We start from the raw sequence: 13557 nt of genomic DNA, 5'->3' as shown, positions 1-13557 counted from the left end.
AAAAGTGTTTTAATCACAACAAATGGGGAAATTGCAAAGCAAAGGTTATGGAAATCTTCAGGTGACAATGTTTTCCACTCTGTTTATCTTCTTTGTGCCTTGGATTTCACTCATTTGTCCAGTATTTCAATGGGCTACCCTGGGCTTCTTTAGCAGACAGCTACTATAGTGGATTTCTAAGATCTATTGCTTAAATGAACCCAGCATGTTAGGTTAGCTCCATTTCAGGGAGGAAATGGTTAAAGAATTCAGTGTTCCCTTGTGCAGGGGAGGCAGCCTTTGTGTTTAACATTGGCAGGGTCTCAGTCTGGGCAGAAGGTTTGGGGGTTTTATTAAATGAGGGAGGGGACAGATAGAGGGGATGTTCTGACACCTCTCTCTCTCTCTGTCTCTCTCTCTCTCTCTTTCTTGCTGATACAGCGGAGGTGGAGATTTCCAATCCCACCCAGTCACTGTGAGAAAGGAGGGTTTGGTACGGCTTCCTCAGAAGAAGCCACGCTAAGGCAATTCTCAGCAGCAGCCTGAACCACACTTGGAGTGAGTTTGCAGTCTCCTATGCACGGAATTGGGGCAGAAGCAGCTGCATGTTCCCAGAGTCAGAGCCTAGAGGGAGCTTCATGGTACGGTTTTAGCACTTATCCTTAACAGTTCAAAGAGGGATTGGGTGATGATAAAAGTGTGTTTTAGTTATCAGGCATCTCATTTTACCTTTGCAATAAATTAGTATATGAACAGTTTAAAATGTATAGCGCATGTCAGATATCCAGTGCTGAAGGTGAGTTGTGGATGGTAATGCTTTGCCACTTGCATTTTGGAATTGATTTTTTGACAGTGCTGCAAGTATGGGTGTTTTCTTTTGTGTTGGAAGAAAGGAAAAAGGCAGATATCCCACACCCAGCTACACTGTCATTAAGTGTGAACTAATCAGGAGGGAAAAAAATTTCAGTACTTTTTATTGTAATTGCTTTGAAACATCGGTCCTAGTTACATTTATAGAATCCCATTTTAAATCTCGTTTGTATTTTAACCTTTTTAATTGAGTGAATTAAATGTTAACAGATCTCAATAGTGTTTAATAAATTCAACAAATTAATTTCAAAGTGCCAGGTTTGTTTCTGGAAATCTTGGAATGGAGATTGTCCTGGCTTTACTCTCCCTAGCAGGAGATTTGTTGTTGGGAAGTTAGGAGTTTTGTTCTCAGCGTCCCATGTTTGGTAATAAGGAATTTTGTGTATCATTGTGTTAGTGACATACTGACCCAGATGCATATGGCCTCTAAATGCACAGAAATTCCTTTGAGACTATAGATACTGAGATTACAAAAATACAATAGGCTAATATAGTGTATTATTACAGACAGTTAAGAGAAGTATTATTACATTGCACACAATAGTGCTGCTTGTGCGCTGCTATTACACACGCATACAGGCACATTGAAAACAAGCGGCTAGTAATGGGGGATTTGTCAGTGAATCCATATCTTGAATATTTATACTATGAATCCATGTTCTTGGAAATGAGCATATGTGAATTATTTTGCTTTTGATTTTGCTACCTCTTCAGGGAAAGTTTCTTTCTGGGGTCTTGGGTATTTTGTTCATAGTTCTGCATGCTGTTTGTATGACTGCCATATTGACATCACATTCATGTGGGATATAAGTAATATGTCAAAATTGCACTCAAAAAGTTCATGAATTGAGAAAGAGGAGGTTAGTATCATGGGTTAAGCATGAGATTGGGTGTTAGAAAATCCAGATTCTATACCTGGCTGTATCACAGATTTACTGTATGAACGAGGCAAGTCACTGCAATTCTCAGTGACTTAGTTTTCCCTATTTGTATAATTATTGTTATAATAATAATTATTATTATTAATACTTGGCTGACAAGGAATATTGTAAAACATGATTGAGTTTTATGAAGTGTTTTCAAATCCTAAAATGAAAGCACTAAAACAGTGCAAAGTACTGCAATTGGTCTGAGATACCAGTAGAATAAGCATTTTAAAAATAAATATCTTAGACAGATATCCAGTTCATTAGGCTTTCAGATTATACACACAGGCTAGTACAGTGGGCCAGATTATGATTTTAGCTACACCAGTGTAGCAGGTTATAATTTGTACCATTGAAAATGAATACAAGCATTCATATTCTTTATGTAAAATACACACACATTTTAGGGATATGTAGGCTCCTGTTACACGCTCATGAATCTTTACATACCACCTACTGGAATGGAAAAGCATAGTATGTTTTAGTAGTAAATATTTGTATTATGATAATGCTCAAAGGCCCAGTGTCAGCAAACTCTCTCTCACTTGCTTTCTATTATAAATTCTTCACTGTTACTCTATGTTTAATAATCCTTTAGGGAAAAATAGCAGAGGAATCTCCACATATACTGGAACTCATTAACTTAAAAATATCTCTGCAATTCCTTTATTCAAGTTATCCTAGTAATATTATGCAATACTGGACTTTTCTAATCTGCTATGTGGCCAACGCTGCCTTTGACTTTATCTTCATTCACTCAGGAGTGTCTTGTGAGAGTTCCTCACACTGAGCTGAAGGGAAGGGGAAGAAATCTTTGGGACTTGAGAATGCGCACTAGACTTCACAAAAGAGGATCCCAGAGTGGTCTCTATGACCTATATCATAATGCAACATTACTAATAGTGATGATAACCGTCCCCCACTGCAGTAAATAGGCCACAGACTTTTGTTACTCAGGGTCACACTTTGTGGTGGAAGAACATTCTGCTACTGATGTGCCCTCTACAAGCAGCAGATTTCATGGTTATTCCCTGGGATGCCATGCCAAGTATTTAGTATACAATATCTATCATGTTTGCTTTTTATACAATTGTAATTAACTTATCTATGGCTAACATCTCAACACGAGCTGCTTTGGAATTATGAAATATCCAGAATAAATTTCTACTTACTGGTATAAAGCATTAAGGGCCTGATCCAAAGCCTACTAGAGTCAATATAAGTCTTTCCACCTACTTCTGAGGGCTTGGATCTGGTGCTAAATGAACTACTTATTCATGAACTGGATATGAAATTTATATATGCAAGGATTTAAAATTTTAAAGCCCAGCTAATTATTGTGGCAAAGAAAAATAGGTCTATAGCACCATTGTTGCAATACACCAACATATTTTTAAAATAATAATAATAAATTCTGGTCTTATATGTTAAATTATGAATTTAGGGTTGTGGCTTTGTTATTTAGCAGAACTCAGGTCTGGAAAAAAAATTATTTTCTTTTAACTAAAGTATCAGTAACGCTGCAAGACATCCTATACTGATTTACTCAACTTGGAAGCCTAAGTCTTGTGACAAAACTCTTATCCACCACTTGTTGTCTGCAATTCTTTATCCCTTATGTAGACTAATACTCCTACACACTTTTATGATATGGCAGGATTTCTTTAGCACTAGCCATCAAATGCCCTGGGGATTTTCTGTCTGATTTTGTAATTTATTATTCAAGGTAGGTTAAGTAAAAAAAAACAAGCTATACAAGAACTTCTTTTGAATTGAGAAATAAAATTATTGTTAATCTATGTTTTGTTTATGTTTCATTTCTCCATATAGGTGAAGAAGTGGGAAGGATCACACTGAAGTATTGAAAGAACTATTTCATTGAATGTGCCTGCCATTCAAGATTTTAGGATGGAAACCTTTTGTTTAAGGGTCTCCTTGCTGCTGCTTGTGGCTGGATTTGTCCTCAGTGACAGTCCTGACAGATATTACACCAATCTGAGTGATTCTGGAAACTATCTGACCACTTCCTCTGGAATAGATCCCAGTTTACTCCTTACTACGAGCCGACCCGTGGTGCCCAACAAAACAGACTATTGCCCCCAAGGAACTAAAATTGCTGCCACTTTCAAATACATTAACACAGTGATAGCTTGTATTATTTTCATCGTTGGATTGGTTGGGAATGCAACTTTGCTGAGGATCATTTACCAGAACAAGTGTATGAGGAATGGCCCCAATGCGCTGATAGCTAGCCTGGCACTAGGAGACCTTATCTATATTGTCATTGATATTCCCATCAATGTATACAAGGTAGGAAGCAACAACGGGTGTACTTTAACTGCTGTTCTTTAACAGATTCACAACAGATAGGTGTGTTTGTTTCTGTCTAATAACTGCTTTTTTATTTATTAACAAGCAGAGTATAAAAGAAAGGGGAAATGTAATTCAGTCTGTGTCCAAAAGCAAACGTCAACACATCATTTTTAGGTTTCTCCTTATGAAGATACAGTACATCCTGTTTTGCAAGTTATTCTGACCTTAGCAAGGTGTTTCCTTGTGTATTTAGCAACAACTTGTTACAAATCAAATGCAATAGAATTTGATTTTGGATGGTGTCCTTCAGACAACTAGTAAAGGAGAGAATTAAACAAATGAAGAGAGCAGCTTTTGAAAAGACGGACATTGTCTTTATGGATCAAATGGATAGCCACTATTTTGGGAACATTCTATTCTTGCTTGTTTACACAGACAATATTCTCCATGATTTACACCGTTTTTATGTGATGACTTAATAGCCCTTCTAAAATGTCAATAGAGTTGAGTGTTAGGGCCTGAATTTAACATTCATTCGTGGCAGAGGCTCAAATCAGATTGTTAAGGCCACTTATACATCAGAATAGTGTTTAAATACTGTCTGAGCTGGATTTGTCAAAATACATGAAGGATTATAAACTCTTTTAAATGTAACTAAATTACACAGTCCAGCCTTGATTTAATACATAACTAAGCAAAACTGCAAAATGCTACTTTTTATATTGAATTGTACATTTACTGGCCCAAATTTGAGCATAAACTTCCATGATTGCATCGTATGATTATATTGGGCCTAAAGCGGTCTAGATTTCACTGATAGATGCTATGGGTTGGAATGACAGAACTACAATTAGAAATAGATTTTTAAAGACAAAAGTTTTAAATGAACAAAGAACTCCTGTGGGCGCTAATACAGTTCCTGTTGAAGCGAAAAAGAACAGGATTGGACCCCTGTTATTTTTCATGAGGATCAAAATATTTGGCTGATCTTGAAACTTGCCTAAATATGTTTTAGCAACCCTTGAAATATGTTTGTAAAGTTTTTCTCACTTTAGCCTTGTGAGATTGGAAAGCAAACACACTACTAAGGTTATTATGACTATTCTTTCCTTAGAATCTCAAACAAGACATAATATTATAAAACAGTGGTTTTTAACCTTTTCTCATTTGTGGACCCCTAAAAATTTTCAGATGGAGGTGCGGCCCCCTTTGGGAAGCTTAACAGAGTGTGCAGACCCCCAGAAGTCTGCAGACCCAGGTTGAAAACAACTGTTATAAAATAAACAAATTAACCCCCAAAGATTTTGGCAAATTTTGGCTTTTGTCCACACTCACATATATATCTTTTTCGTGAATAAAATATATAGTAAATGTTTGCCTATTAGGGCTCAAAATTGGGGTTTTAAAAGAAAAAAAAATTGTTCAGATTTTGAAAATCTCTCTCTTTAGAAATGTATACTATATATATGAATTATAATGAGGGGCATAATTATCTCACAGTTGTACATACAACAAGGCTAGAAGAAATTCTAATTGAGAATTTATAAAACTAAGAAAATATATGTGTGTGTGTATGAAATAAGATAAGACACAAGGCCTGTTTCTATCTCATTTAAACTGGTATAAATTAGAGGTTACTCCATGTAAGTTAATAGTGTTATGCTGGTTTTAAACCAGTGAGATCAGAATCAAGCCAAAGGGGTGGTCATAAAAATGCATGTATTTTAGTAGTAACTGGTAGCAACTACAAGTGGATGAAAATTTTCCATCAAAATTGTGTTTCAATGGAAAATGCAATTTCTGCAAAATTGAAATCTGTGGGAAAACTTTAACTTTGCCAAAAATGTTCAGTTTTCCATCAGAAAAATCAAAATGAAATATTTTGTTCCAGGTTGAGCTGATCCAAATCGAAGTATTTTGGTTTATAGAATAGACTCTAAAGGTTTAGACTTGGATCAGTTTGACATTAATCTTCATCTGCCTGAGCTGCGGTGGTACCTCAGGGGAGTTGTAATGCAGGAGTCTCATGCTTCCATTCTTCTCTATGGGCCAGACTCGCTGACTGGACTACATCTCCTATGATGCACTAGAGTCTTTCTGTGTTGAACTGCCATGGTACATCTTGGAATATTTACTATGCTCTGCTTTTGCCTCAGATGGAATTTTACTGCAAAGTTTCAGCAAAAATGGTACAGGTGTTTTGAAAATGTATTTAAAAGGCAAATTTTGCTAATGTTAAAAATTTTCTCAAGCTAACTTTTTAAAGAGATCTAGCGCCTCCATGCTTTGAAGCAGGAACTTGAAATTTGGGAGGAGGATAGTCCTGGATCAGGATTTTGCTGGTTTAATGAAAATTCATTTAAATGTAGCCAAGCCACAGAAAGTTGTAATTTTTAGATTCATAGTAGAATCTGTTAGAGATTTGTTCAATAAGTTTATGAATATTCTATTATTGTACGCAATGTAGTTGTAGCCGTGTCGGTCCCAGGATATTAGAGAGACAAGGTGGGTGAGGTAATATCTGTTATTGGACCAACTTCTGTTGGTGAGAGACAAGCTTTCAAGCCACACAGAGCTCTGAGAAGTGAGGAAGAGCTCTGTGTGGCTCAAAAGCTTGTCTCTCTCTCACCAACAGAAGTTGATCCAATAGAAGATATTACCTCACGCACCTTGTCTCTCTGAATATTCCATTAGCACTTTGCATGATCCCTGCCTCTGCTGTATCTCATGCATCATTCTGAAGCAGCCCCATAAGATTGGAATCACTACACAGAACAAAACAAAATGGCCTTAGACCACCCCATCAAAATGTCCTTTTGGCATTGTGGAAAAATTAATATGTAATCATGTAATTAAAGACTGTAGTTGAAATCCTAGTGTCATTGAAGTCAGTGGGAGTTTTGCCATTTACATTTCTGGGGCCAGAATTTCAACCTGCGTCTCAATTCATACACACAGGGGGCAGAATTAAAGTTGCATTTGAAGTTAATTCCAGCATTTCTTAATTTTTAAGTGATTGACTTTACAACCTGAATAAGTTTTTAAAATGTAATATATTTTATACATACCTCCTTGAAGTGTACTGTGAGTTGGCTGAGAAGTGCTTATAGCATTTAGAACTGAGTACCTTGGCAATGCCACTAACAAATGGTAATATTATTTATAGCTCATTTTTAATATAAACCATTCCATTTTTCATATAAGCCATTTAATATAAACCATTGCATGACTTTAAGAAAGACATGGTGATATTACTAGTCAAATGAAGAGTTGTTTTTAAATAGTAAAATACTTTTAAAATAATGTTCTAGTTTATCATTTAATTTAAAATACGCTTTAGTCTTTCGGACATATAGGAATCCTAAAAACCACAGCTGTATTTAACTGTGTTCTGCCAGCTGCAACTCATGGCACCTTCTTTGGGACCCTGTCGAAAATATTACTTGAATTGGATGTGAATTGGATTGTGAAATATTGTGGAATATTGGAAATATTGTGAAAAATTGGATTGTGAAATATTACTTGGAAATGGATTTGACTGGTCTTTAAGAAAAATCAGAATATAAAGAAATGGAGTTTGTTTCTTTTTGCTGGTCAAATGCCAGTTTCAAGGTTTTTTGCACTCAGTTTTGAACTAAATGTTAAGAGTCTTTAGTTCAGAGGTCAGCTTCATGCTGAGCCAAATAAACTTCAGCAAAGCCAGACCAGTTTGCGTTGGAGGGGCCAGAACAGTTTTCTGCTATAGATAGTATTAATTGCTTTCATTACTAATTAATATATCACAATCTTTTATGTATAAATGATTTCAAATGCTCTATAGATCTAATCCTGCACTGTTTAGTCAGACAAACTGCCCTGGATATCAGAGAGTGCAAACATTTATCTGAATAATAAGACTTCCTCAGTTAAGTTACACAGGATAAAAATGTTTAAGAGGTAGAAACCTTCATGATTCAAGACATAAATCATACACTAACTGGCAGGGCATAAGAATAAGCTTCCCATATGGGCAGGTTATTCTAGTACTGTTTGCTGTATCAAAATCTGTCTCTTACGTTTCTTTGCATTTATAATGTATATGCAATTATGAAAGTATAAATTAACTTACATATATTCATAAAACATAAATTACAAATGCAGCAAATCTACTAATTGTCTGTCATATACTCTCATTAAAAGTGAATATATTCAGAACTTAGATATATTTTTCCATAAACCTAATAAAAATGCTGGATAGTGGTTTCCAGGAAATAAATTACTGGATTTACTCTCCCAATCTGAACCTTTATCTTTTCTTGATGAGTTCATCACTATAATACTAATTGGGACCCTTCCTGAAATATGCAGTTTAAACTAATTAAATGTGAAGCAATACTGGAAACAGACACAGTGGAGTCATGTCAGCTTACATCAGCTGAGGAGCTGGTCCTGCATATTTAAATCATTTTCTGTATCCTGCCTTGGCAGGAAAATGGTCTCAAAGAGCTTCTAGGACTTTTTTCTCTCCAACTACTATCATCCTATGATCTTCTCCACATGACTGCTCCCCGCTAAGAATTTACAAAATTGTTCTAGACATTAACAATATTCACTAATGATCTTTGAATTGGCCTGAGTCTCAAGAGACCAAAATATTGGTTTTAAGAAAACTTTTAGTTTTGTTTTTAATCAATTTTTTATATTGTGGGTACAATGCTTGGGCTCAAATCTCCCCTGTCCTCAAGTCCAAGACAGTTACTTGTATCCAGGAAGGAAAGAAAAAAGACACACCATATATTTAGCTCACTTTCTCTGTGTGTGCATGCATATGCGTATTGGTTTTTTTGTTGTTGTTGTTTTTTTTAAATTTTGGGATACAGGGGAAAAGACTGAAAAATTGAACACTATTTTTTGTAAAAAATTGCTGGGGCAGTGAACATAAGATGTAAAATATGGCCAAGGGTTCAGGACTCAGTAATATTTGATGGGGTTTGAAACAGAACTTCATAAATATTTATTATTAAAACATAAATTAAATAATCTAATGCAACCTAGTTTCCCTGGAAAGGATTCAGTTAAAATTGTAACATGGGCTCACCTTCCATCCTGTGTGTGTTTTTAAATGTACATCTAAAACAAAGATATAATCATTCAAAACTAACCTAGGAAATAAGGCTGATGTAGAACTCATTGCCTTACATTTAATAGTTTTTAACTCTCTGGACCATTAAGTTACATACAAATAACTGAAGTCAAACTGGCCCCTTCTGTACTTTGCTTCTTTAAATCTGATTTACAGGATATTTTTCATATTCATTTTGCTGGTGGTGAAGTCAATGACCCCAAGCCTGAAAGCTGATATATATCTCCAGTACTCAAGCAGTTGAACAAAAGGGTGTTATCTTTTATGGACTGAGGTTTTCTGTTGACAGGTTCATATCATAGTCATACTAGCATCCAAACCTCAGCATTTCGTGTAGAGCAACATTCAGTTGATTATTGTGAATGGCATGCCTCTGTGTATTGTGACCAGCTTGTAGTAAATAATATGAATTTTCAGACTTTTTCTCTCTGCTGAAGGAAGTTTCATGTTGTAGCACTTCTAGCCGTTAGCATTTTTGGGCAACAGAAAGTCTGAATGTGGGATGAGGAGGTAAACCGACCTATCTCCACCCGTTGCACAAGGATTTAATTAAGTCGTAACGATTAACAGTTTAGTACACTTAGCTGATTTTGTTTTACCATCACAGTTAATACACTTGCACAAGGGTTTAATTAAGTCATAATGATTAACCGTTTGGTACACGTAGCTGATTTTTAGTTTTACCATCACAGTTAATACACTACACAAATACTGACAACAATGAAACAAAGTGGACCTGATCCTATAGTTCTTTTACACAAGTAGTATCCACTGAAGTCTACAGGGCTTTTATATGCAAAAGGGTTGCAGTGCCAAACCCCCTGCAAACATAAATCTAAACCCTGCAATTCTTACTCAGGTCAGAAACTCCCATTTAAAGCAGGATTTGGCCCATGTGCAGTACATTTTTTCCATTAAGTATTAGCCCCTTCAGGGGTAGAGTGTATATTGATTACATTTCAACTTCCATTCTGTTCAGATCAGTGATTTTAAGAAGTAGTGGCTTGGTTCCTGCAAATGACACAGAACTCAATACATTAATGGTCAGAATGTGCTTGACTCTAGTCTGGGTGTCTGGGAGAGGAGAGGCAAAATGAGTCTTCCCTTCCTGATGCACCCATCAATGGCCAGGTACAAAAGCAGTCTTGAGGGGACACAGGAATTGCTCTATCCTAATGTATCTGGTGGCACAAATCACCCCAAATGAGAGGGGCCAAAAAGAGACAGGATTAAGGAAGTGTTTGCACTGTGGGAGCAGACTACAGCAACCTAAAAGAAAGTACAAGTTCCCTCCCACTGCACTCCCAAGAGTTGGGAGGAAGAGATTTTACCTCCTGGAGTACAAGCCCTACCGGAGCTGCACCACCTTTTACTCACGTCTGTACGTAGTATTGAGACCCCTTGAGAAGTAACTTCTCCTTACCCAAGCACATAACCAATTCCTCCCTCTCCTTCAGTCTAACATGTGTTGTATGTGGATTTGTAAGGCATTGATCGCCACAGTAGCTAGGTGCCCTAGGTATAACAAGAATGGTTTAGAATGTTCTCTCTGTTCATTCTTCAATCAGCTGAAATAGACAGATAACAAGGGAGTGTTCTGACTGTGCATATCCAGGGTTCATCCGCTATGCAGTAGTTCGTTAGTAATACTATCGCTCTCTTTTAGCAACAGACAAAAGGCAACACAGTTGGAAGAAAAATAAAAGAGGCACTTTGCCCAGGGATTGAAAAAAAAATCTTTTCAGCAAACCAACATGCACACAAATATACCTAACAGATCGTTCCTCTGAAGAAGAGCAGCACGGCTTGAAATACAGAACACCTCAAAAGAAGGAGACGTTTGCCAACACCACAGACCAAACAAAAAGAGCAACTAATCATACTGTATAAACAGTAAAAGTATCACAGGGGAGATGTCTAGAGTTGTAAGGAATGCTTTACCACTTGGCAGACTTTGTAAAGTAATAGTACAAGAATTTTAAAGACAAACTCAAACTCAGAAACTTTTACCTGCGGTTTGCTTCAGAACAAGGCATTCATTATCTGAGCTTCCAGCATCTCTGTGAAATGTAACCCTTCTGCTTCAGTGTGGGGCCTGTACATCCCCATCCATAGTTACATCTCACTGCCTAAATGGGAAGACAAAAGTTGTAGGAATCCAAGGATATAATTGCCAGAGGCCCTGTTGCTCATTCCTACCTCTGCTTAGCAGGACAAACAGGAGTAAAAGCTGCAGAAAAAGCTGTGGTGGGACAGTGCAAAGGGGAGAAAATGAAATGGCTTTGCTGATACTTCCTACTTCTCCACATGACCTTTCACCCATCCACAAAAAGTACAGGATGCCCATTGTCCCCACAGAAAATGGAATAGGAGGGAGAAGCAAAACTAGCAGTATGCTCCCCACAAAGAACTACGGTATGCATTGTGGAAAGTTAGGGTTGTTTGAAGCAGCACTATCTCCTGCTCCATGCTTTCTGATCCCCTATAACAGTGGTTCTCAAGCAGAGATACGTGTCCCCTGAGGGTTACGCACAGGTCTTCCAGGGGGGTACATCAATTTGTCTAGATATATGCCTAATTTTACAACAGGCTACATAAAAAGCACTGGTGAAGTCAGTACAAACTAAAATTTCATACAGACAATTGCTTGTTTTTACTACTCTATGTATTATACACTGAAATGTATGTACAATATTTATATTCCAATTGATTTATTTTATAATTATATGGTAAAAATGAGAAAGTGAGCAATTTTTCAGTAATAGTGTGCTCTGACACTTTTGCATTTTTATGTCTGATTTAGTAAGCAAGTAGCTTTTAAGTGAGGTGAAACTTCAGGGTACGCAAGACAAATCAGTCTCCTGAAAGGGGTACAGTAGTCTGGAAAGGCTGAGAGCCACTCGCCTACAAAACATAAGGGGAGGCCATCAATGATAGCCTATTGGCCCAGAAATGACTGGTGGAGGGCCAGAGAGAAGTGTAGAGGGAGCCCCATCACATAGCTGGCTGGGTATCTGCAATACTGAGGCTTGGCATAGCTTGGGTCCCAGAGTAACTCCCTGTTTCCCGTCCATACTTCCTCACCAATCTCATAGATCAAGGGGAGGGAACCGGTTTTGTGGCTCTTGAAGAGCTACAGATATTTTATAGTAGTTTGTTCCCTTCCATCCTGTTTTGGGCAGGAAATATGGGCCAAAATCACCTTATTTTACTCTACAAGCAGCAGAGTTGTAAGCAACAACATCAAATTGCTCTGCTTGTAGCGACAGGGTTCGTCTCAAGGGTTTTGAGACTTTTTCAAAATGAGGGGCACAAGCAGATTGCAATCCCAGAGGTACAGCTGTTGGAGACTACAACGCATAACAAAGCTCCATCTAGATCTCAGCTAAGGGCCACACGTACAGCAGCACAGTCCATTGTGGACTGCAGGTTAGCAACCATCGCTTTAGAAGGCCACATATAATCACAGATCACAATTTAAGACTGAGAGTTACAGCAAGATAGCAGGAGGATTCTTAGAACTTAAAGGAAGATATCCTTTAAAGTCCCATGCTCTTGTTGTAAAAATAAATACAGGGAGTTCTCCTTTCATCCTTATTTTCCCCTGTACTATAGACTATATTACATAGAAAAAAAAACTACATTAAAAGAGATATTTAGGTTGTGAAATCAAGCAATCAGAATAGGATGCCAGATTTAACATTGCCTGTGCTATCTTAATTTGCTCCCCTTGTGCATAGGCATTGTGATGCAGTCTTTAATTACATATCACTTTTGCCACAGGACCCATTGTCTCATTCAGTGTGCAAGATGGTTGCTGCCCAGAGAATGAGCCAGTGTCTCCACTTGCACTGTAATTCCTAACCAGTAAGGAGAAGTTGATATGTCTTGGCACTGATGTATCATACATCTCTGCACTGGAGGTATTGCTGAATACCTCACAAAGCGCAAATGCAGTCCCACCTTCTCAGCCACAAAGGGTCCCTTGGCCACGATACCTCTGCAACTCCACTGCATAAGGCTGGCTACAGGTGTGCTACATAAAAAGCACACACCCTCTGTGAAACAGAGCTCAGCTTCATAGGGGACCAATGTGTGTTAGCTCATAGAAATGGGGTTGAGAGCCGGTTTAGAAACTGAGGTTCCACTCCTACGTAGGTCGTCCTGTCCTCACAACTGCAGGGTGGGGCTGTGTTAGGGGCCATTGCACTACAGCAGCCTCTACTAGGGAGGCCATTTGTCTGGCTTTAAGCTGGACAGTCCTTGTTTTCTAAAGTATTGTCTCTGTCCGGTAGTGAGTTAGAACCAGACACAGTTCTGTCTGGTATTTTCATGTGGAGTCAGTGG

General features: G+C 37.7%; 1 protein-coding gene across 2 annotated transcripts in view; it reads left to right on the top strand.

Moving 5' to 3' along the window:
• Positions 1 to 502: 502 nt before the first annotated feature.
• Positions 503 to 13557, top strand: part of EDNRA (endothelin receptor type A) — a 36604-nt gene continuing 23549 nt past the window's right edge. For both annotated transcript variants that reach the window (XM_067551939.1, XM_067551940.1), the window contains exons 1-2: positions 503 to 620; positions 3606 to 4085. In XM_067551939.1, coding sequence (XP_067408040.1) covers positions 3684 to 4085 — 402 coding nt within the window. In that variant the 5' untranslated portion in view covers positions 503 to 620; positions 3606 to 3683. The remainder of the gene's footprint in view (positions 621 to 3605; positions 4086 to 13557) is intronic.

Source organism: Emydura macquarii, unplaced genomic scaffold, assembly GCF_026122565.2.
Source record: "Emydura macquarii macquarii isolate MOO-44397 ecotype Brisbane River unplaced genomic scaffold, CSIRO-AGI_Emac_v2 contig_1363, whole genome shotgun sequence".
In the NCBI taxonomy this organism is placed as follows: Eukaryota; Metazoa; Chordata; order Testudines; family Chelidae; genus Emydura; species Emydura macquarii.
The sequence above is the reverse complement of the archived record's forward strand: the minus strand, read 5'-3'. Positions and strand labels throughout refer to the sequence as shown.